The following is a 24,335-nucleotide window of genomic DNA, read 5'->3' as shown; positions in this document are numbered from 1 at the left end:
TTTATTTCAAGTCATATTCTAATATATAAATGATAGTATATTTAACTTAACTATATTAACCTAAATAAATGCTGAAAAAGTTGTTCATTGTTGGTCATTTTTGGCCTACTTTAAAAACTGAAAACTGAAACTGAAAAATGCTATATGACGACTAGTATTTTCAAATAGCAGAGAGATCATATCATTTAAAACAGTCCAACAGTCCAGGTCTAACATTTCTGATAGCCTACACCACCTGTTTAGTTTAGCAAGGCGTTTGTTTACCTTACACTGCTACGGTGGTTAACCATTACCTATTTTGCCGTGTTTTCTTATGGATCCGTGATAGGAACAGGACATTACAGTCTGAAATGCAGAATGCAGTCTTTCAGGACCTCCTTTCACTGAAAACAGCTTTGGTTATTTTTTATCATGACAGAGTGGAGCACACCACACTTGAAAGTCATTCTTATTGGAAACTCTGGGTGAGTGTCTGTCTTGTTTTGATGGTAAATCTACTTGTGAAGCATGGAGAGCCACATGCAATTCATAAAAGGCAATACGAACAACTTTTCCAGTATAGTCCGGAATACTGCTGTAAGAACAACAAAGATATGGATGCTACCATTTAGTATCACTATAATTTTTATGTTTCCGAAAGAATGTTATAGGCCTACCTTTATTCACCAATTATGCATTATATTGATAAAAACTAAACTAAATAAATGCAAATTATTTTTGAAAGGACAGTAATGGCTACTGAAAATAATTTGAAAAACATGTTTCAAAGTGATTCCAATCCCATGAATACCAGTGTATTTTGATCTAAAAACAAAAGACCAATATACTGTTAAACAGAAATAAGGAAGTACAGAAAGAAACTAAAAGCAGTGTTATTCCCATGCTGGTGTTTCTAAAAATGTGAGAACATTTACAGAGGAAGCTGGTTCTGTATCATGTATAATTTCACAGTTAATTCTCTGGTCATTTAGTCTTCCCCGTTCTTTTTCTTTGAACAGAGTGGGAAAGTCTTCATTTATGAGCCGGTTCGTCCACCATCGCTTTACTAACTTGTATCGTGCCACAATCGGGGTTGATTTCCTTACGAAAGAAATCACTATTGATAAAAGATCAGTGATTCTTCAGGTGAGTTACATTTATCTTAAACCCCCAGTTTTTCAAAATGAAACCAACATTCACTTCATGTCGTACACAGGATCCACAGATCCAGTTTTCTTTACAGTAACACAGGTTACACCGAATAGGGCTCTACAAACTGTGTCAATAATGCAATAATGCTCAGCTGTTCTTGCACCAGATCTGGGACACTGCAGGAACAGAGAGGTTTCACTCTCTTGGTACCACACTGTACCGTGGAGCTCACTGCTGCCTTCTAGTGTTTGATGTTACCTCATCCGTCTCCTTTGATGCACTAGACGTCTGGAAGAAAGAGTTCCTGGTGCAGGCATGTCCCTCGGACCCCTCTGCATTCCCTTTCATAGTTCTCGGCAATAAAATTGACCTGGATTATCGTGAGGTTAGTCATCAATATTGAATTACGAGGTATAAGATCTAATGACTTTGCTTTAGAACTGATAGAAGGCTTTGATTGACAGGTGTCTTCTAGCAAAGCCCAGCAGTGGTGCAGTGAAATCGGAGCTGAATATTTTGAATGTAGTGCCAAGGAAGACATTTGCGTGGACACCACTTTTCACAGTGCGGCACGAGCAGCCCTGCAGTATGTAAGTTCAAGCTGTCTATAAACAAGACTAAATCAGGATTCGTTTTTGATCAGAGACTAGCCAGGGATAACTGAACATTTCATATTTGGCTTGTACCAAAAAAGCAGAAGTGTTAAGTTATAGTTGTTTGTGCCACACTTTCTACAGCTCATAAGACACCATGTGGAAAATGGAGAGGACATCCAGATTACACAGAAACAACAGGAGAAGCAGCCAAATAAAAAATGCTATTGTTGAAGCAAAGCAAAAAACTGCTGTGCTACTCTTCAGTGTTAAGGCCCGTTCACACCAAGGAGGATCATTATGATAACTGTAACAATAAATGTTCTTGTTCTGAGAAAAATGAAGTCTACAACTGCAATAAGAATAACTACACAGAAGAACAATATCTTTGGAATCACTTTCAGAACTTGATCTTCAAAACTACAAATCACTTTTTTTTTCAGCTGATGAATGCTAAACATTTTTGGAGTCAATCAGAACCCACCAAACTTTAAAGAGCTTGATTATTTAAAGTGGTGGACGATAACTGCAGTGCATGATTATAGTTATGTTGTCCATTGGTGTGGATGTTAATTTAGTTATGGTTTTCAGTGTGAATGGGCATTTAATCTATGGAATTATTAGGTTCCTGATAGGTTTGCTGAATTTTTATTTATTTATTGTAAAACTAGGTGCAAATGCACACCATTTTAAAACACACTATTTGGAAATAAAAGGAAAAATTAAAATGCAACAGTACAATGCCCAGTTTCACCAAGTTGAGAATGTCAAGCTGCTAAGAATATTTTACATTTTTGTGAAAGATTTAAACAAAATGTTTCTCGTGATAAAATTTCTAGTTGACTAAAATGCTATTTTCATTTACTAAAACTAGCCATTTTAGTCTGTGTAAAACAAATTAAAGGATATTTTCGATTGATCTTGATTAATGTACGTGTAAAAAGACATGAAAATAAAACCTCACAAACTACTTCATTTAAATAATATATTCTGGGATATAATTCCTTTATTTCAACTGAAATAGCTCCATATTAAATGCAAACGAGTCAACTGGTTTATCTATTCAGCTTTCTGAAAAGTGTTCCATCAAATATAGCTACTCAAATTCACAACAATTCTGGAAGAAACTGGGGTGGACAAAATCTCAGGATGTGCTGCATGAAACTAAAGAAATTAGTCAAAATTAATCAGCCAGACAGTTTATATTTCGGTTTCTTTTATAAGTCAAGACAAAAAAGGCAATCAGGAGATGACCAACATGTAAAAACGTTGTACAGGTAAATATATAAAAGGCCAGGACATCATCTTCACTTCTTGCATTATGAATGAACTATATTACAGTCGAATTCGAACTTGGCTTTCACCAAGAGTTACCCACATGAAGACATACAGGTATACACTGAACATTTAGTTTGCATACCTCTCAGATAATCAAAGGTGGAAGAAAAAAAAAAAAAAGAAAGAGAGAAAATGATCTTCATATGGACAACTTCCTTCACAATCTAGGGCAGAGAAAATTCTACAAAGTTGTGTTGTGAAAAAGTTAAGAGCACAAGCCAGAGGAAGGGAAAAAGTTGAGTTTTTACTAATAAACGGCGGTTTGGTAAGGTGAGGAAATAAAAAAACAAAAACTCAATGTTTTAGGATTTTTACACCTCAAGGTTTGGCGTACACACAGACAGAGTGGAAACAAGCGTAGATATACGCAGTAAACAAAGTAAAAGCCCTTCAGATGTTCACATCCTTTTCAGCTGTAGCACATCACTCAACTTGAGCACAAATACAATGTAGTTCTTCGTGTAAAAGTACAAGACAAGAAAACGGCCCATCCAAAAGCCCTTCTTCCCACAAATCCTTAAACCAATGGGGATGGGCCAAGAATTAAAAAGAAAAAACAAAAGAGAAAAAAAATAATAGTGAAAAAAAAACAGACATACAGGAGAAAAGCTTTAAAAATACAAAAATAAACTACACAAAAGATCTTCTCCATCATCGCTTGCTAATATTTTGGGAAGTTTTTTTTTTTTCACCCAGTTTTTTTGTTTGTTTGTATGGCAAATCTCAGTTCTAGCAAAATCTCTGCCAGTAATGTACTTCCATGGCCACGTCTTCATCTGCAGTTCTGCCTCTATTTCTGCTCAATGCAGATGTGCAGACTTCACCAGCAGGCTGGAGTCCAGAACGATTCCTTATGCAGATCTTATTTCACTAAAAATATCCCCTCTTGTCTGAGGACGAGTGCTTGATTTGTTCCCCCCGCCCCCCCCATTTCAGTTTCTTCCCCTCGCATGAAAATGAAATCGGTCATCTCCAGAAATCCTCCCGCGGTGTCCACACATTTAACGTGAATCGAAACTTCACACTAAAGTCCAGCGCAGAACAAAAGAGCGACTTCATTTAAGCCCAGCTGACAGAACAAACATAACGAATATCTTAAAACTGCTGTTTGACTTTGCTGAAGCAAGATATAGGTTTTGAAAGAAATGGTGGAGAGCAAAAAGGAAGACTCTACAATGGAAAACGCTAATTTTTTTTTTTCTTTCTCCCACTCCAAGTATGTTGAAAAATATTCAAAAATAAGCAATGTGCTTTTCTCCATTCATACTATTAAAAAGAAAAATGCTTTCCCTAGAAATTGTATTCTGAAACACTATTTCCTTTGCAGGTTTTGATGGATGGTTGCGGATGAAGTTGTGTTAGGGTAGTGTAAGTCTTTCTGGTCTTGGAGGACAGATGGAGAGAGGTGCTCACTGGTCCATTCTTGCTTTCTTCTGACCAATCCCTTTCCTGAAGTAAAATATACAAGCATTTTACTAATCAAACTTATTTCTAATACTGTTTAAAATTTTCAGGGACAGTAAGAAATGAACACCTTTATTTTACAAGGATGCATTAAATTGATTATATATTTATATGACGACATTAATAAAACAGTTTAATATCTTAAATATTTAATATGCTTAATATCATCTGTACACAGTGTTACTGGCTGATTTTATGGATCATGTGACACTAAAGAATGAAGTAACGGCTGCTGAAAATTCAGCCTTGCCATCACAGAAATACATTACAGTGAGCATTAAAAAGGAAAACAGCTTAAATTGTAATATTTAACATTAATACTGTATTTTGAACAAAGGCACTCTTCTAATCCTGGCGACACTCACGTATCTGGTGAAGAAACTGCTCTCTTTGGGGCAGGCTTTGCAGAAAGGCCATCTTTGTTCGACTCTACAAAGCAAGAGGCGAAACAAATCCATTGTTAAAAATCTACCTCGTCACTGCCTGAAACGAAAACCTTTTTTTTTTTTTTGCACCCTTGAAAACCTTTACCTTGCAGCCATCGCACTTGTGTGGCCGGGCCATAACCTTTCTCGTTGCGTGCAGCGATGCGGAAGATGATGGCGGGTTTGGTGGTGTAGTCTATGTGGGCGTTGGACAGGCTAGAGGACAGGACCAGGCAGGAAGGATTTGGCCCACAGTAAACACGCATGAAGGCAAGCTGGGCCGGGGTCGAGGGTTTCGCCTCGGTGGTTTGGCTGCTCTGGATAGCCAGATACACAGAGTACTCCGTGATCTTTCCTGATGTCACGGATGGAGGCTCCCATGTAAGGTGTGCACCGTCTGGACTCTAAGGAGAAAGAGAATTAAAGAAAGGATATTTTTAATAGTCTTATGTTCATAAAATATTTTCTTTGATTCTTTGAATAATATGTCTTTACTATCACTTTATACATTTCACATCCTTGCTGAATAAAAGTATTCATTTCTTCTTCAAAAAATTTTTACTTACCCCAAACTTTTAAACAGTAGTGTATGCTATATTGTAACAATTTCTATTTTTATTTTCAATTTTTTTATATATTAAGCAGCACAACTGTTTCCAACACTGATTATAAATCAGCATATTACAATGATTTCTGAAGGATTTGACCCTGAAGACTGGAGTAATGAAGCTGAAAATTCAGCTCTGCTTCACAGAAATAAATTGTATTTTAAATTATATTTTAATAGAAAACTTATTTTAAATTGCAATAATATTTCACAAAATTACATTTTTTTTCAGTATTTTTGATCAAATAGATGGAGCATTGAGCAGAAGAATCTTCTATAAAAATTTTAAATCTTACTGATCTCAAACTTTGAACAGCAACTGGTTAAACATTTTTAAAGAAATATATTAAAACATACTAAATTAAACATTAAAGTTAATTAATTACATCCGTTTAGTGTATTGAATAATTCTAAATGCAACTGAAAGCATATTAAATGGGCTAAACAATCATTCATTTAAACTTTTCCTTAAATCTTTGAAAATCAGAAGTCTGTAAAAATATTTGTTTTGTAAAAATTAAGGCCTTATTCCCATTTAAAAAAAAATCCTTTATTATAAAACCATATGTAACGAGGGAAAGTGCAAACCTTGCTGATCTTTATGGCACACGGTGCCCCTGGGAAGCCAGGTAAACAGGTCTTAAAAGCAGATATTTCAGAAAAGGCTCCACGGCCACATGTGTTTATTCCTGCCACTCTGAACTTATAGGCCGTCCCTGGCTGAAGGTCCACCCTCTTCATCTGGCTGTAGTCAGGGATTGTGCCAGAATCATCCTGCAGCATAATACACAAGTTCTGTCAGTTCACCTACTTCAACAAACAAGCAATGACACAAGGTCTTAAAATATAGTGGTTAGAAGTAGAATCTGACTGTGTCTCACCTCAACATAAGCGGCGTCATCTGCAGGCATGTAGAAATGTGTTACAACCATATTGGTCACTTTGACAATGCCAACATCAAACCACTGGTTTTCTTTCTTCACTTGAGGTTTGATGGTAATAGTGGGGGGGTTTTGTTTCTGTGGGGGGGAAAACAGAAAACCGGATTTTAAAATATTCTTTCGCACTTCAGTGCATATTACTGTGATTCTTTACCCATGAAACTTACCGCAGCCTCAATACCATTGGCCACTTCAGTCAGAGCAGCAGCTGCCTGCATCTTAGCAGGACTGGCAACCACCGCAGAGGCTAATGTGATGGATGGAGCCAAAGCTACCAAGGAAATAAACAGAATTAATGGAAATAAACAGCAAATTTGTCGTAACATCTTTATTTAAATAAATGTTTTTTATTTATTTATCTGTAAGCAGCCTATTCACAGCTCGCATTCAAACCAAGTAGTTTTAAGTGTGTTAATGCGGTAAATAAGCGGTATGCATGACCAACCAAATGTGACTGAACTTTATAGAATTTTTTTTTTTTATAAGCAGTTGAGTTACTGCATAATTCAACTATAATAATGGTTCAAAACGACTACTATTTTTAAAAAGTCAAACTTCACACATACTCTCTGCTGAGGTGCTAGGCAGCAGTCGGACTACTGTATTTGTGGCAGCGGCGGCGATCTCGTTGTGTCCATTGCTTTCTGAAGAGGGGTCATTTAGGCTGTCAGCTGGAGCCAAGCCCTCAGTGGGCAGTGCGGCCTGGGCAGCAGCTTGCTGCTGGGCTGCCTGAAGCTGCTGCTGCTGCTGAACCAAAGCCGCTAGTTCCTGCTGGGTCAAAACGATGGGTATGGTGTGGGTCTGCTGGTCTCCTCTGACCTCACCTGAGCCTGACAAGGGAATAAGACGGAATGAGCTCTGACCAGAATATCACAGGTTGGATTTCTGCAGATAGATAAAGGTGACTCACTCATAACAGCCTGCTGTGCTGCTTGCAGAACAGCCTGAATGGCAAGGGCTTGTGCCTCTTCTGTCGCTGCAGCCTGGGCCGCTGCCTCTGCGGCTGCCGTGACGGCCAGCTCCTCTGGGGTCAAACCTGTCACCATCAGCGTTGTGGGTTGCCCGTCCGACATCAGCTCTGGTGGCAAGGCCAGCACCTCGGCTTGTGATGCTGATGCTGCTTCTATGCCCTCCATCTATTTTTTTTTTTTAATAAAAAGTTATATAAGGTATAGTTCACCCAAAAATCTAAATTCTATCATTAATTACTCATGTCGTTCCAAACCCATAAGACCTTCGTTCATCTTTGAAACACAAATTAAGATACATTTGATGAAATCCAAGAGCTTTCTGATCCTGCTTTGACAGAAAAATTAAACATTTTGATGGCGGATTGTAATCCTGATAGGATTGTGTGTTCATGAAACGCATGTAACTGAAAATAAATTATTACAGTTTTAAATATGCATCTGACTACAAATAGCCTGGGATTACACAATTGCAGGTTTCAAACAGAGATTGTGACAAAGAAGCAATATGGATTGCAGTTTAAGTTATAAAAAGTAAATATTGAATATTGGTCTGTCTTTGCAATAACTGTAAATTGTACAGTTAGAATGTGTCTGACTGTACCTCGGCTGTCGGTAGCTGCTCCTGAGAGGGTTCTCCCTCTGCCATGCTAGAAGCGTCATGTTCCATGGGAACTGCCCCTTCCTCCGCCTGGCTCTCTGCCTGCATGGCTACAGCTACGGCTTCTCCCTGGAAGTCACTCGGCAACGAGGCTGCCTCCGCCTGGAAGTCCCTTGGCATTGCTTCTGCCCCCGCTTCAGCCTGGCCTTCTGCCTGCAAAGACTCTGCCACAGAGCTCTCCATAACAACCGGCTCAGCTCCAGCCTCGGAGGATGACTCCGTGATTGAAGAGATGGACTACAGGAAAAGGACAGAGAAAGAAAACCTGCTGATGTTATAAATGCCTCTCTTTTCAACCCTACATTTTTTCTTATTTAATTTCATGTAAATAAAATAGAAGCACAATGTTTAGATCTCAAAATACAGGCCACTCACCGGAACAGCAGGTCCTGGTAGAGGTGTGGCCTGTGTGACTATAGTAATGGCTCTGTTTTGAGGCGCTGTAGTGGACGGCAGGCCTTCTGTACTGGTGGTAGCTTCTGATGCCTCACCACTCTGTTGGGCTAAAAATACAAAAATTGTTACTATCATCTTTTAAAAAGGACATAAAAAGGACAAATTGCAAGAAATAAGAAAAAATTAATCTTGGGTCTCATTCACTAATTTGTGCATGAAATCTGTGTACACATTCTGAGCACCTTTACAATTATGTTAAGAGGAAATTCTATACATGGATACTTCATCTAAAAAAATGTGTACCGTTTTCAACACTGAAAATATATATTATTTTTAAGCACCAAATCAGCATTTTAGAATGATGAAGGATCTTGTGATACTGAAGACTGTAATGACTGCTGAATAAATGACATAAAACTATTAAAATAGAAACTTTTGAATTATAATATTTCACAATATTAGCATGTTTACTGTATTTCTGATCAAATAAAAATGCAGCCTCGCCGAGTATAAGAGACTTCTTTTAAAACCATTAAAACTTTCCAGGCCACCCTTAACAACAGCCTAAGACATTCTATAAGAAATTCTATACATAGATATTTCAACTTAAATGTATATGAGAAAAGCCATATATGGCCAGTTTGGAGGCAAATGTTTAATGCAAATCACTAGCCTCAGGTACAGTCATTTATTTAAAATACTCAAACTTCAATAATGTTAGAAGGAAGAAATTCCATGAACAACTTATGCAAATGTATTTCTTGTGAGTTAGGATGTTTGTGTGCATATAAATACAAATAACCCCACACAATTATTAGCGAATGAGACCCATAATTTCTAAATATTAGAAATGTGAAGATTTGAAAATAGAGTGGAAATCCAAAATACCTGTTTCCTCATCTGTCTCCATACTGCAGGTTGCAGTGGTTGTCGTGCCCGTCTCGTGGGTCTCACAGGGTGGGTTTGAGCAGACCTTCTGCACCGTTCCCGTTTGATTTCCGCCCATGTTAGATGAGGCTGTGGTTGCCGTGTTTGTCGTGCCCGTCTCGTGGGTTTCACAGGGTGGGTTTGAGCAGACCTTCTGCACCGTTCCCGTTTGATTTCCGCCCATGTTAGATGATGCTGTGGTTGCAGTGTTGGTGGTGCCTGTCTCGTGGGTCTCACAGGGTGGGTTTGAGCAGACCTTCTGCACCATTCCCGTTTGATTTCCGCCCATGTTAGATGATGCTGTGGTTGCAGTGTTGGTGGTGCCTGTCTCGTGGGTCTCACAGGGTGGGTTTGAGCAGACCTTCTGGACAGTGCCGGCAGGAGCTGTGCCCATATTTGAAGATGCTGTGGATGCTGTATTGGTGGTGCCTGTTTCATGGGTTTCACATGGGGGGTTGGAGCAGACCCTCTGTACAGTGCCCATGTTGGCAGATGCTGTGGTGGCAGTGTTTGTTGTACCCGTTTCATGTGTTTCACAGGGTGGGTTGGAGCACACTAAAGTAGCACTGCCAGAAGCATCACCTGCACCAGACTCAGTAGAGGTGGGCTGCTCAGAGGTGGGAGAGGCCAGAAAGGAAACAGGCAGATCTTGGCCAGGCTGAGCCTCCACACCACTGGGTGTTGTTATCAGAGTCACCTGAGTGGGCTTAGGAAAGGACGACAACATTAGTGACTGCAGATTATGTTATATTTTTCAGTAAATTAAGTAAATGTGTGTAATAAATATTTTTATATTATTAGCATATAGTTTAACGTTTTGTATTACATTAATTATTCGTATAAAATATAGTTTGCAGTCTAAAATTTTTTCTTTTTCTTTTTTTTTAAAGAAATGTATACTTTCATTTAGAAAAGACATATACAAATGTATTAAAAGTGACCATAAAGAATGATAAAAAAAAAAAGTATAATCTCATTAAGATTTCGATTTTAAATAAATGCTGTGCTTTTGAACTTTTCTATCAGAGAATCCCAGATTTTTAGTTTTTACCCTAATCAGCATATTAGAATTTTTTTTTCTGAAAGATCATGTGACACTGAGTATAAGTGAGACTCGTAGAGTATAAGAGGCTTGTAAAACTAACAATATTGTACATAATGATGATTAATATTGCCATCATATTGGACATTAAATAAGCCATATCAGTTCATAACTACACAAGATGAAAAATTGGTGGTTTATAGGTAGAAAATGTATAAATTACTTACTGAAATTGTTTTTGTAGTAATTATTTATAAAATATGTAAAAGTATGCTTGCATAATATCAAAAAATAATAATAAAAGTAGCTCCAATAATTAAGGAATAATAATATACAATTGCTATCAAAACAATCTGAAAAGATGATGTGGTCCTAACCTGCATTGAGGAGGTGACCGTGTTCAGGTTGCTTTGGGCAGCTGACACAGCGGTAGCATTTATGACCTGGCTGGAGAGGGTGGCAATCGTGCCCAGAGTGGTGATGGGAGTTGCCAGGGTGGCATTGGCACTGGCTAAGCTTCCTCCAGCTAAGCTAGTAGAAACTGTTCCTGTGACTGTGCCAAGAGTTGTTACACCTTGGAAAGAGAACAGACACGGTGAGAGGAAAATACTTTAATCATTCATAATAGAGGTTGCATAATTACACTTGGCACAGAGACACATGCAGTCTTTTAACAATGAACGTTAACTTTTGACTTTTTTAGGCTAATATCCTTACCAGTTGTTCCCTTCACAACTAGTGTTGTAACAGTTGGCTTGCCCCCAGATACTGGAGACACGAGACGCACTCCTCCCATCGGCACAGTGCGAAGGATGGTTCCCGGCTGACCAGGAGCTCCCTTTAGAACAACCTTCAGAAAAGAAAGGTAAGAATACGGACTTCAAATGATTCAACGCCATCATCTTTTCCATTTTGCACCAGATAATCTGAACCCCAATACCTGTGTTAGGCCTTGCTGGCCAGCTGCTGTACCAATCTTAGGCATTGCTGTAATGATTTTGCCAGGAGTTCCTGTTCCAGATGTCATCACCTTTGTGGTGATGATGGTAATAGGACTCTTCACCCCTGTACTACTGGTCACACCTACAACAGAAAACAGAAGCTCATTCAGTCTAAAAGACTTAGTCAGCATATCAAAAGACAAAAGGACTTCTTGACAAGATAACTTATTTCTTAACCTGCAGCTCCCTGCTGTAGAGCAGACATGGGGATTGTTTTAAAAATTGTGGTGGTGCCCGGTTTGGTGGTGGTAGTGGGGGACATGCCGCTGATGCCCAAGATTTTTCCTGTGCCACCTGCTTGACTGGTGGTGATTATGGTGGTTGGTTTTCCATCCGCAGATGTTACCAGCTTCAGAATGGTGCCGGGTGGGAGGTGACCCTTAGTCTATGAAATAAGAATGACATTGAAGTTCAGATCATTTCAAATTATAATTAATGGGTCTCAGAAACTTAAAACTAGTTATACTATAGGTTTGATGTACCTGTATAATCTGAGTCAGTGGGTTGGAGGAGGCCTGTCCCGTCACAGCAGTTGTCTGCACTGGTTTGGTCTGTACCACTGACACAACCTTGCCCAAGCTGGAGATCTAAAAAAAAAAAAAAAAAAATTAAAAATTAAAGATTTTTTTTACCTTTCAAAGGTTTCCTACGCCAGATTTTAAAACTGTACCAAGTTTCCTCCCATGGAAAGCGGGCTCTTGACAAGAGTGATGGTCTTGGTGACTCCGCCCACCACCGTGGTCATAACCTGAGCCTGCTGGGCTACGGTAACTGTGCCAGACTTGTGCACGGTGATGATGGGCCGAGCAGCTGTAGTGGGACTGGACACTGTTGGAGTGGCCACCTGTGCAGCCGCAGTCTTCAGCATGCGAGTGGCAGGGTTGCTTACCTACGACAAAATAATCGTGGGTCACGAGATTAGTGCTGGCCAAGACTGCAACATAAACAAATTCTCACAAAAACATAGAATTTCATATATAAATATATAATAAAACTGATATGTGTTTACAGAAGCGTATTCTGGTGAATGCAAGTTTCGAGTTCAGCTTCTCCAATCAACAGTTTAGAGCCGGAACCATGTAAGCTTTGAGTCTTATTTCTTTAATACAAGCATTACACTATACGGTACTATAGATATTAAGATATGTAATATTTGAAGGAAGTATCTTGTGTTCACATTTTTTTTTTAATTAAAATTAACAAATTCCCGTGATGGCAAAGCAGAATTTTCAGCAGCCATTTCTCCAGTCTTCAGTGTTGCATGATCCTTCAGAAATCATTCTGATATATGGATTTTTGCTCAAGACGCATTCATTATCGTTATCAATGTTGAAAACTGTTACGGTCCTTAATTTTTACAGAAACAGAGATCCTTTTTTTTTATTTATTGTATTATTCTTTGATGAGTAGAACAGCCATAAATTATCTTTAGATAAATTTAATAAAACGCTGCTAATTAATAAAATAACTCTAATCTAATCAGGAGTGTATTTTTGCAAATAATAGAAAAAAAAATTGGTTGAACATGAGAAATAAAGTCCAAGGAGCAAGAGGCAATATGAAGGACGACACACAGTGACAATCTTAAGATAATTACCATGACGGGTGATGCCACTTTAACTGTGCTGGACCCAGGTGTCACAGCCACCGTTTTAACAATTGTGGCCCCAGGAGGCACATTGAGAACAGTGGCTCCAGGGGAAGGAGGGATTTTCTGTGTGGCTGCAGCAGCTGCGGCCAAAGCTGCCATTCCACTCATCTGAGGGCTGCTGCCGATGGGCTACAAAAAGACAAAAGAAGAAAAACACCTATTTGAATAAAACAATTTATAAGACATACACAGTTTTATAGGTTTTTTTTTTTTTTGTTTCATACCGTTCCTTGAGTGGTCTGTGTTGGCACTACCATGCGAACACCTGCAGGAAGTGATGTCACAGTGACTGGGGACTTTCCGGCCTGGGTGGCCTGTCGCACAGTGACAATTGACGTCCCAGTGCCTGACTGAGGGGCTGCAACTTTCAGAATAGCTTAAATAAAAAATGAAACGTGTTAAACTCCACCTTTCATGAGGATGAATAAAATTAAGCTACTAATAACTGAACAAATATGTACCTGGTCCACGAGCTGTTGAGGCAGCCATGGGACTTGCAGGTGTGCTGGGCAGAACTGAAGCAGCCTGGGGCACGAGGGTGATGCCACTTTGCGGCAGACTCTGAGCAGACGGAGCAGCTGCAGCAGGCGCTGGACTCTTAGGAGAGTTTCCAGGGAGGGAGGGAGCTGCGTTGAGGGCTGGTGATGTGGCAGCAGTGGCTGATGGGATATCATATTTCTGAAGCTGAAGCAGGTACATGTCTGCTGTAGACACCGCTCCCCAGCTAACCTCCAGAGAGTTTGTGTTGGCCCGGACAAGCTGTACCCGTGAAGGAGGATTAGGTCGCTCTGCCAAAAAATTTTTTTTTTTAAAATTTGCTGAAAACCAGTCACCTTGCATAGTTTAACACATTCAACTGATGCAACAAAAAAAACATATGACTCCGTGTGAAACATTTTATGCATTTGGGTATTTTATGAAGCAGTTTAGTTGTGTCAGAAATACCCCATACTGCACCCACCTGTTTCCAGATACCACAGGTCTTTGCAGCACACCTGATTGTTCCAAGCTTTGCGGTACCCATCACGTCCACTCCAAACATAAAGTCTGTTGTTAATAGCAACAGAACAATGTCCTGCTCGTGCACGTGGTATGCTGTCCTCCAAAGTGTCCATCAAAACAGTCTCCCATGTCAAGGTGTCTTAAATTAAAAGAAACGTTTTTTTTTAAGGATTTGGCAACTATAAATCTATAAATCAAAACTATAAATCTAATAATTACGTAGAGAGGCAATAATTAGGAAACGGAACAAAGACTTGTTTGTGATAACAGTTTCATTTATATTAACAACATTAAAGACAACAGTATCAGGCTGCATTCACACTTAATGCACAAACTAGACCTATTGAGTCAATAATCTGTACTCGATTACTTTTTTTTTTTTCAGTATTTTTGTACTAGCACACAAGTTCGGGGTCACTACAGTTTTTTATTTTTTTATCTGAAGGAAATTCATCCTCGTATTTAAATATGCATCAAATAAATTCTGTAACGTTGAACTTTATATTTAGAGAATCCTGAACAAATGCATCACAGTTTCCACAATTATATTAAGCGGTACACTTTTCATAACAGAAAATAAGAAATGTTTTTTGTGCACCAAATCAGTATATCAGAATGATTTATGAAGGACTGTGTGACACTAAAGGCTGAAATAGTGGCTGCTAAAATTTCAGCTTTGCCTCCATAAAAAAATTACATTAAAATAGAGATCAGTTCTTTTAAATTATGTTTTACTATATGACTGTTTTCGCTGCATTTTTGATCGAAGATTTTTGTAATACTACATGTTCAAACATACCCATGTTCAGGCAGGCCAGTGTGTTTGTACACTTCCATTCCTTCTCATGTGTGGCCACCTTCACATCATCCATCACTAAGGGAACCCAGCCACCAAAAACATACATTCTGCAGACAAAACAAATAAAAGGATTAAAAGGGCAGTTATGCCATTGTTTGCATTTAGGGAATTCCCTGTAGATACAATTCTGGATTACACTGAGGGTGCTTTCACACCTGGTCCCTTGTTGTGGAACCTGGCACGTTTCCCACTTAGCTCGGTTTGTTTGGACATAAGTGAACACAACCATCGCGCTCGGATCCACGCCAAAACAATAGGTCGATTAATAACGAACTCTGGAACGGTTTGGTTGTAGTGAGAAAGCAATCCAATCCAAAGAACCAGGCTATATCACAATGTATGATGGGTAATTACCTAAGTTCTGAGAAAAGCCTCAAAATGAACCTTTGAATCTTTGTGGGTGAGCATGTCTTCTTCAAAATCAAAGCGCACGTTTAAATTTTATAATGCCGTTTTACTTCTCTACTTAGTAAGTGCATTTTTAAAAAAAAAATCCAGATGAACCCAGGTAAATAAATATAATAAAACCAACAATAAGCTCGCAAAGCTGTGAAAGCGATCTGAGTGGAGTCAGGGAAAATACATTTTGACCAATGAGGGAACGGTTTACTCGCACATGACTTGTGTTAATTAACACAACAAAGCACTCAGAATCAGAATCAGAATCAGAATCAGAATGAGCTTTATTGCCAGGTATGTACACATACGAGGAATTTGTTTTCGTGACAGAAGCTCCGCAGTACAACAGAATGACAGCGACAGAACATAAAACACATAATAAAGAATAAAAAATACAAATAAGTAGAGAGTGAATAACAATATACAAATGACAATTGTAGGCAAGTATATTACAAAATGAAGTTATGTATGTACATATATATTGTGTGCAAAATTTAAGTGTATACTAAGTATGTGTGTTAGATAAATAAAGTGTGTGTGTATATAAATATAAAGTGTAGTGTGTCCGCCGTTATTATAAGCTGTTCATAAGATGGATTGCCTGAGGGAAGAAACTGGTCCTGTGTCTGGTCGTTCTAGTGCTCAGTGCTCTGTAGCGTCGACCAGATGGCAACAGTTCAAAGAGGGAGTGTGCTGGATGTGAGGGGTCCAGAGTGATTTTGACAGCCCTTTTTCTCACTCTGGATAAGTACAGTTCTTGAATAGATGGGAGGGTTGAACCGATGATTCGCTCAGCAGTCCGGACTACTCTCTGTAGTCTTCTGAGGTCAGATTTAGAAGCTGAGCTGAACCAGACAGTTACTGAAGTGCAGAGGATGGATTCAATGATGGTGGAGTAGAACTGTTTCAGCAGCTCCTGTGGCAGGTTAAACTTCCTCAGCTGGCGGAGAAAGTACAACCTCTGCTGGGCCTTTTTCACAATGGAGTCAATGTGAATGTCCCACTTCAGGTCCTGAGAGATAGAGGTGCCCAGGAACCTGAATGACTCCACTGCAGTCACAGTGCTGTTCATGATGGTGAGTGGGGGGAGTGCAGGGGGGTCTCTCCTGAAGTCCACGATCATCTCCACTGTTTTGAGGGTGTTAAGCTCCAGGTTGTTGAGACTGCACCAGACAGCCAGCTCTTTTACCTCCTGTCTGTAAGCAGACTCGTCACCGTCCTGAATGAGGCCGATGAGTGTGGTGTCATCTGCAAACTTCAGGAGCTTGACAGAGGGGTCCTTAGACGTGCAATCATTAGTGTACAGGGAGAAGAGCAGTGGGGAGAGAACACAGCCCTGGGGAGCTCCGGTGCTGATTGTACGGGTGCTGGATGTGTATTTTCCCAGCCTCACTAGCTGCTGCCTGTCTGTCAGGAAGCTGTTGATCCAGTGACAGACGGAGGTGGGCACGGAGAGCTGATTTAGTTTGGGCAGGAGGAGGTTTGGGATGATCGTGTTGAAGGCCGAGCTGAAGTCCACAAACAGGATCCTCACATAAGTCCCCGGTCTGTCTAGGTGTTGCAGAACATAATGCAGTCCAATGTTTACTGCATCGTCCACAGACCTGTTTGCTCTGTAGGCAAACTGAAGAGGATCCAGCAAGGGCCCAGTGATGTCCTTCAGGTGGCCCAGCACCAGTTTTTCAAATGACTTCATGACTACAGACGTTAGAGCCACAGGCCTGTAGTCATTTAGTCCTGTAATTTTGGGTTTCTTAGGGATGGGGATGATGGTGGAACGTTTGAGGCATGAAGGGACTTCGCACAGCTCCAGCGATCTGTTGAAGATCTGTGTGAAGATGGGGGCCAGCTGGTCAGCACAGGATTTCAGACAGGCTGGTGTAACACAATCTGGGCCTGGTGCTTTTTTCCTTTTCTGCTTCCGGAAGACCTGGCGCACCGCATCCTCGCTGATCTGAATTGCAGGTGTGGGGGAGAGGGGGGATGCAGGAGGTGAGAATGGTGAGAGTGCTTGATTGGAGAGGTGTTCAGGATGGGTTGCAGGAGCTGTTAATGGTGTGAACGGTAGTTTGGAGAGGCATTCAGGGCTGGTTGCAGGAGTTGTGAAGGGTGTGAATGGTTGTTGGGGGAGGCGTTCAGGGCAGGTGATGGGTGTTCTTTCAAACCTGCAGTAAAACTCGTTCAGATCGTCTGCCAGTCGTTGATTCTCTACGGTGCTGGGGGGTGGTGTCTTGTAATTGGTGATCTTCTTTAGACTTTTCCACACTGATGCGGAGTCGTTGGAAGTGAACTGAGTCCTTATTTTTTCAGAATAATTCCTCTTTGCCACTTTGATCTCCTTTTCCAATGTGTATTTAGCCTGTTTATACAAGACATTGTCCCCCTTCACGTAAGCATCTTCTTTGGCCTGACGGAGCTGTCTGAGTTTTGCAGTGAACCACGGTTTGTCATTATTGTAAATTAGTTGAGTCTTTGTAGGAATACACATATCCTCACAGAAACTGATATATGATGTTACGGTCTCTGTGAGTTCATCCAGATCGGTGGCAGCAGCTTCAAAAACACTCCAATCAGTGAGGTCAAAACAAGATTGTAAATCCTGCTCTGCTTCATTAGTCCATCTTTTTACAGTCCTTGATACAGGTTTAGCTGATTTTAGTTTCTGCCTGTAGGACGGTATTAGATGAACCAGAAGGTGATCAGAACGTCCCAAAGCTGCTCGTGGAACAGAGTGAAATGCATCCTTTATTGTGGTGTAACAGTGATCCAATATATTACTGTCTCTTGTGGGACAAGTAACATGCTGTCTGTATTTTGGCAGTTCACGGGACAGATTGGCTTTATTAAAGTCCCCGAGAATGATTAAAACAGAGTCCGGGTGTTGTTGTTCTGTCTCTGTGATCTGATCAGCGAGTTTCTGTAAAGCTGAGCTCACATGCGCTTGGGGATGGATGTAAACACTGACCAGAATGAACGAGTGAAACTCCCGCGGCGAATAGAACGGCTTGCAGTTAATGAAGAGTGTTTCGAGATTTGAGCAGCACGTCTTCTTTAACACAGTTACATCTGTACACCACCGTTCATTGATGTAAAAGCATGTCCCGCCGCCACGCGATTTCCCCGTTGATTCTGTGTCACGATCCGCTCTAAACAGCTGAAAGCCCGGCAGATGGAGCGCGCTGTCCGGTATGGTGTCATTCAGCCAGGTTTCCGTGAAACACAGAGCAGCAGAGTGTGTGAAATCCTTATTTGTCCGAGAGAGCAGAAGGAGTTCGTCCGTTTTGTTGGGTAGAGAGCGGAGATTTGCCAGATGGATGCTAGGCAACGGCGTTCGAAATCCGCGCTTCCTGAGTCTGACGAGCGCTCCCGCCCGCTTCCCCCGTCTGCGCGTCCTGAAGCGCTTGATCAGCGCCGCCGCTCCTCCGATAACAACGTTCAGTAAAACGTCTGAATAATTGAAATCCGGTAAAATATCCTGTGGTGTGTTCTGCCGAATGTTCAGCAGTTCTTCCCTGGTGAAACTGATGGCAGGAATATAACTAAAGACAGGACAAACTAACAAAAACACAAAAACATATGCGGAGCTCGTCACGGAGGCAGCCATCCTGTATCGGCGCCAGAAGCCAGTTTGCAACGAGCCTTCCTCGTTCTACAGGTGTGAAAGCACCCTGAAACTCACTTGTTTGTAATCGTGGTGGCTGAGTGAAGGCTACGGGGCAGGGGAGCTGTGCCGCTTATTGCAGGCTTGTTCCAGGTCAGTGTATCTGTAAAGCAACGAATGGCCTAATTATTGCTTAACCTAATTGATTGGTTGAATTAATTGTATGACAAACAGCAAAGAGATAATTTCATACCAATATCCAACGTCCAAAGATCTCCCAAACGGCAACCACTCATTCCTCCATATATAACAAGACGTGACTTCTTAGTAGCTTTTTCAGTATAAATCACAGCAGTGTGGCTCTCTCTTGGAGGCGGAAGCGCTCCATATGTGACCGGTATATCCCAGCCCATAACGCTGGAGCCCGGGCGCAGCTCGAGGGTATAAAGGTCATTCAAATATCTGGAAGCACATGTGAGTGAGTTTATGAACCAAATAATATACAAATATTTATTTACTGACCACACTGTTATACAGCAGGAAATAAATAATACCTGGGAATGTTGTTCTTGGGGTCTTCACTGTCATTGGCAAGCCCCCCAAAAAGATAGCACTTGTTGCCCACAATAGAAAAACTGTGGCCCAGGCGAGGACATGGTGGTGCTCCATTTTTAGGGGCTTTTGGTTTCAATTTTTTCCACTCCCATCTGCTTGCCTGAATATAGTAACCATAGGAAGATGTTATAAAACACTAGGCATCATACACTTGACAACGATACATAACTCAAACTAAATAAATATGAGTCACACACTAACAGACTTCCACGTCAGTCAAAACAAACTCAGACAGAAACATTGCTTGGACACACATAAATAGAAATAAAACAATAAAATGGGAGCTCAGACAGAAATACTTAATTATGTGTTACACTGAATATTTGAAATGTATGGCATTTGAAGATGCAGAAGTCAACAAACACACAAACAAACAAAAAACCATTTTGAAACCAAATAAATACATGATTATAATCATATGTTTTGTACAAGTTCTTCAAGCAATGGACAGCATACTTCGCCTTTAGGATCACATATATAATAAGACGCGTTTCCACCGCAGGAACTTTACCCAGGAACTAGGGACTTTGGCCTGGTAATTGGTTTGTTTCCACCGCAGGAACTAAAAGTTCCGGGTAAAAAAATGCCCCTCAGAAAGTCCCTGCTGGCGAGGTGGTACTTTTTCAAAGTTCAGGAACTTTCGTGGGCGGGACTTTGGTGCTAAACATCCTGATTGGTTGAGTTCACGCAGCATTGGTTGAGTTCAACCACCATTTATTCGGATCAACATTTTCAAAATATTACTGTTATTGTGTCATGAAATGTCATTTTAAAAGTATTTCAGGAGAGAATGTAGTTGTTTAAAACTCAAATCTGTTGTTAATTTATAAAGACAGTGCCTGTTTAAAAATGTGTTTCGCCAATCCCGGAGACGGTGAGCTCCACGCGATCAGCGGGAGCTCAGTGATCATGTATCCGCAGAGAGCAGCCTCACCTCGGCTAGACCTTCTGATGTGTGCCGCTGGCTCTGATGTCTCTTTAGTGGTTAAACATAAAATATAATTCAGCTGCGGAGTAAATCTAACCGGTTTTCTTTGGTCTGTATTCAATTTATCTATATGTTAAAATGAAAATAAAACAGGCAAGTCTATAATATTTTGTTTCATTGTAATGGCTGTATATAACGTTACACATATCCCTGAACTAAGTACATTTCTGCAGCTGTTATTAAGTTTAAATGAAAACGAAAGGAGGCAGTTGTATTTGATATCCTATTTCGTTTTATTGTAAATATACAGTAAGGAAAAATGCAGTAGCCAAGAAGAGCTGACTGAAGTTATCAAGTACGCTGCTGTTTATAGATTTCAATAAAAGGATGCACTTCCAAAATCAGCGTCCTTGTTTTTTTTTTTTAATCAGCGGTACTTTGTATTGAGAAACGCGTGCAGACCTACGTCACCAGTCTATTTGCCTAATCTTCCCGGTACTTTACACCATGGTGGAAACGCAGAAAGCAACAGGTCTGGGGGGAAAAAAGTTCCTGGGAAAAAAAGTTCCTGGTACAAATGTTCCGGGTAATTTCAGTGGAAACGCGGCAATATATTTCTGCCTCATTCAGTGTTCTGGGCCTGAAGTGCACTAGCACACTCACTTTTGCCACGAAAGTGGAAATATGTCTAATGTGTGCTCTAAAAAGATGGCTCAAAATATCAAACATATTTTACAAATCAATCAACAAGATGGAGCATAATCCGAAGCTAAAAATTCAGAAACTGTGCACATCATACACTATGTAATTTTCTGTGAAATCGGTCAACTCTTGACTGGCCAAAATCAGCAGGCGAGCTAGAACTTTCAGCATCTAGTGCTGAATACTTTAGTTTGCAAATCTGGGCAAAAGTTTTCTTGTGTCTTCCAGCTTTTAGTCACATAAGAGAGTGTTTTAAAGAACTTTTTCTCACCTGTAACTCATAAAGGTCATTGCTGTACTTTCCATATTCCACCATTCCACCAAACACCAATAAACGTGTGCCATCACATACGAAACCATAAGCTGCACAGCCGGGAGGAATGTCTCCACGAACAGCTGGTATGAACCACTGGTTTGTTGCTGAGAAAGAAAGAAATGTTTCATTACTCTGTCAATACTCAGTGATAAGGTGCAGATAACTTGCAATAACATTCTCTTGCAGTTTTAAAGCCAAGGTGAATAAAACACACTTTATAAATTTAAACCACTAATAGTCTAAATAAATTAGACAGTAGCACAAAATTCAAAGACAAAGGAAGACTTGACTAATACATGAACAATAAATCACACCATTAGATGAGGTATTAAAAGAACACAAGCTTTAAATCCACAATGAAATTGAAGTAGCAATAGATGTTTTTTTTTATCATATTGTGTTTAAAGAAAAAGAAAAAAAAAGGAGGGTAAGGACTTTATTAGGATCTATTACATGCATTTAGAAAATAAATAGAGACAAAGTGAACTTGTATTATTTCATGTCAATTTTGAAGTTGAAAGTGAGAAGAGAAAACTGTATATTTTTTATATTTGTTATATACTGAACTTTTTTTTTTTTAAAGGCGAGTGTAACACTAAAGTTTAGTGTTATTCTGTAACAGGAAGAGAAATTTACCGAATTGCAATTCACAGAACTGAAAGGTCACTACAGAGGAACTAAACTGTTAAGCTTCAGCGGGTGGGCGACTGTGTGATAAATTAGATCTTTCTGGGGAAATTAACTCCTTCACTGTAATCCTCAAAATTAAACTTTTTTATTTTTTATCAAATATCATAAAACATTTCTGGAGATACCTACCGGCACGGCACTGTCTAATCCAGAGCATCTTAATTTCAACAATGCTACTAATGTATTGGCTCAATACATATCGCCTCAACAGTCAAAAAAAAAAAACATAACAAAAAGGTGCACGTGCAGGAGGGGGCGTGCGCGTGACGCGGCCAACGTCCATTTTTGTTTTCTGGCGCCTTTTTTTCTTTTCCCAGCTTACGAGCTGCAAGCGAAACGGCAATGAACTCGCCGATTATTTTATACACAAATACTATGCATATATGTAATATAAGATGTTGTTCTTCGAAATGCAGAAAAATGTACGACTGTAACTTCAAGTTAAGTCGAATCTTCGTCGTTGCGCACAAGAAATATGAGGTGTAGTGACAAGCTAAACACAAAGATCCCATTTAACGTCGATTTGCAAAAGTGATGTAGTTTGTACGCTTATACACACGTTCCTCAAATAAAAACATTTTTCTTACCAGTATTATATACGTGCAGCTCGTCAACGATCCCTTCGTTTCCTCCGCCGAAAACGACCATCAGCTCCTTGATGGCTACGGCTCTGTGCCCGTGTCTCGGCCGGGGGACCGGCCCGGACCATCCCAGAACCCGCTTCCATCGCGGCTGCAGCGGAGCTCCGGTGGATCCAGGCACAGCGGCTCCGGGGGACGTCATGTCCTTCTACTGAAGGAAAAAAGCAATGCACTTCAGCGACTCTTAGCCACCAATATCAGTTTCTGAGCGCTCAAATCAGTGAAAATATAGCAAAACATAGAATAAGAATAGTATACATTAAATAACACGTTTTGAATATGGATAAAAAAATTAGTATAACATTACAGCGGTGCCATCAAAACCCCAAACGCTGTGAGTTATTCAGAAGTTTGATTATTTCAGCAAAGCCGCCATTTTGGCGCTTGTAGACGAGCTGAAAGCCGACAAGCTAACGTCAGTCTAAATACCGCGCACAGCAAGTTCAGCCTCGATCACTTTATATACCAAACACCACATAGCACCACGTTCTAGTTCACTCACATCCCAAAATTACATTAGGCAGTTAAATGTCCCTGATGCAGAAAGAGTATCAAAACCATGGAAGTCGCCATCTTGAAACAAGCCTCCGCCAGTCTGAAAAATGGCGGAGCGGCAAATAAAAACAATTAATTTCCGTCAACTAAATAGCAAGTGTAAGTGAATCAACGGTTTACTAACTGCTACGTAAGCATTACTCAAACCTCCATCTGCGAAATACCTCGAAGGTACACAAACATACAAAATCAAAGATTAACAATCGAAACCCAGTCCCCATTTGCTACAGAAGGCTATTTTCATGCCCCTCTCTGGGAGTCGCCATCTTGTCAGCCACTCAAAATAACAACAATACTACATTTTAAGCGTGCAGTTTGATTCCAGTGCAGCGCAAAATTAAGCCATCGTCATGGTGCTGCAGTTTCTAAGCGGTCTGATCATTTAATCGAGACTTTTACGTGTGCATAATATTGATGCAGCGCAACTTAAACACACACACCTAGCCTCGTTTCACCAAATGATCCACACATAAATGCGTACGCGCGAATACACCCCGATACATACTATGAGAAGATACGCCCGCGCAAGTCTCCTCCGAGCGAAAACTACAGACGGGATGAATTTTGTTTAATTCATGCCGTCCCGGTGTAAGCAGCCATCTTGTTGTCAAATCAACCCACTAGCGGCTCCCACAAGAAAAATGGCGGCTAAGTTGGTGTTCGCCATCATAAAATACACATTTCGGCTCAATGCATTCTCTTCACAAAAAGTCACACGTACGAGATTTGTGTTGCAATATCCGAAATACTGTTTTGCTGATCTGTTTTTGAAATGATTGCCCAGGTTCACCCAAATTCGTTAAGAAGTATCCCCTCTCATGCCTGCCTGGAAGCCGCCATGTTCTTCAAAGTGTACAGCCACCAGTAACGAAGATGGCTGAA

General features: G+C 40.3%; 2 protein-coding genes across 8 annotated transcripts; one reads left to right on the top strand and one right to left on the bottom strand.

The window, feature by feature from the left end:
* The first annotated feature begins 214 nt into the window (after positions 1–214).
* On the top strand, positions 215–3,182 carry LOC113111154 (ras-related protein Rab-7a). 2 transcript variants are annotated; one of them, XM_026275656.1, is made up of 5 exons: positions 215–464; positions 999–1,125; positions 1,298–1,516; positions 1,596–1,717; positions 1,869–3,182. In XM_026275656.1, the coding sequence occupies exons 1-5, from the start codon at positions 412–414 to the stop codon at positions 1,873–1,875; spliced, it is 528 nt and encodes a 175-aa protein (XP_026131441.1). In that variant the 5' UTR covers positions 215–411; the 3' UTR covers positions 1,876–3,182. The 2 variants fall into 2 exon arrangements, with proteins under 2 accessions (XP_026131441.1, XP_026131440.1); XM_026275655.1 differs by having other exon boundaries at positions 1,596–1,721.
* Positions 2,928–24,335, bottom strand: LOC113111152 (host cell factor 1). Of its 6 annotated transcripts, XM_026275654.1 has the most exons (29): positions 24,175–24,335; positions 22,845–23,049; positions 21,523–21,671; positions 19,561–19,721; positions 19,260–19,468; positions 19,085–19,169; positions 14,947–15,053; positions 14,107–14,286; positions 13,607–13,933; positions 13,370–13,521; positions 13,092–13,274; positions 12,165–12,383; positions 11,977–12,081; positions 11,672–11,879; positions 11,434–11,576; positions 11,211–11,343; positions 10,871–11,067; positions 9,813–10,157; positions 9,413–9,707; positions 8,504–8,631; positions 8,072–8,365; positions 7,410–7,635; positions 7,066–7,329; positions 6,667–6,770; positions 6,440–6,577; positions 6,147–6,332; positions 5,058–5,355; positions 4,892–4,955; positions 2,928–4,511 (listed from the first exon to the last, which is right to left on the bottom strand). In XM_026275654.1, the coding sequence occupies exons 2-29, from the start codon at positions 23,038–23,040 to the stop codon at positions 4,472–4,474; spliced, it is 5,136 nt and encodes a 1,711-aa protein (XP_026131439.1). In that variant the 5' UTR covers positions 23,041–23,049; positions 24,175–24,335; the 3' UTR covers positions 2,928–4,471. The 6 variants fall into 6 exon arrangements, with proteins under 6 accessions (XP_026131439.1, XP_026131434.1, XP_026131437.1 ...); XM_026275649.1 differs by having other exon boundaries at positions 9,413–10,157; XM_026275652.1 differs by having other exon boundaries at positions 9,413–10,157; positions 22,845–23,046; positions 24,175–24,328.

This window comes from Carassius auratus, chromosome 11 (assembly GCF_003368295.1).
Source record: "Carassius auratus strain Wakin chromosome 11, ASM336829v1, whole genome shotgun sequence".
In the NCBI taxonomy this organism is placed as follows: Eukaryota; Metazoa; Chordata; class Actinopteri; order Cypriniformes; family Cyprinidae; genus Carassius; species Carassius auratus.
Note: the sequence above shows the minus strand (reverse complement) of the source record. Positions and strands in the feature narration are given on the sequence as shown.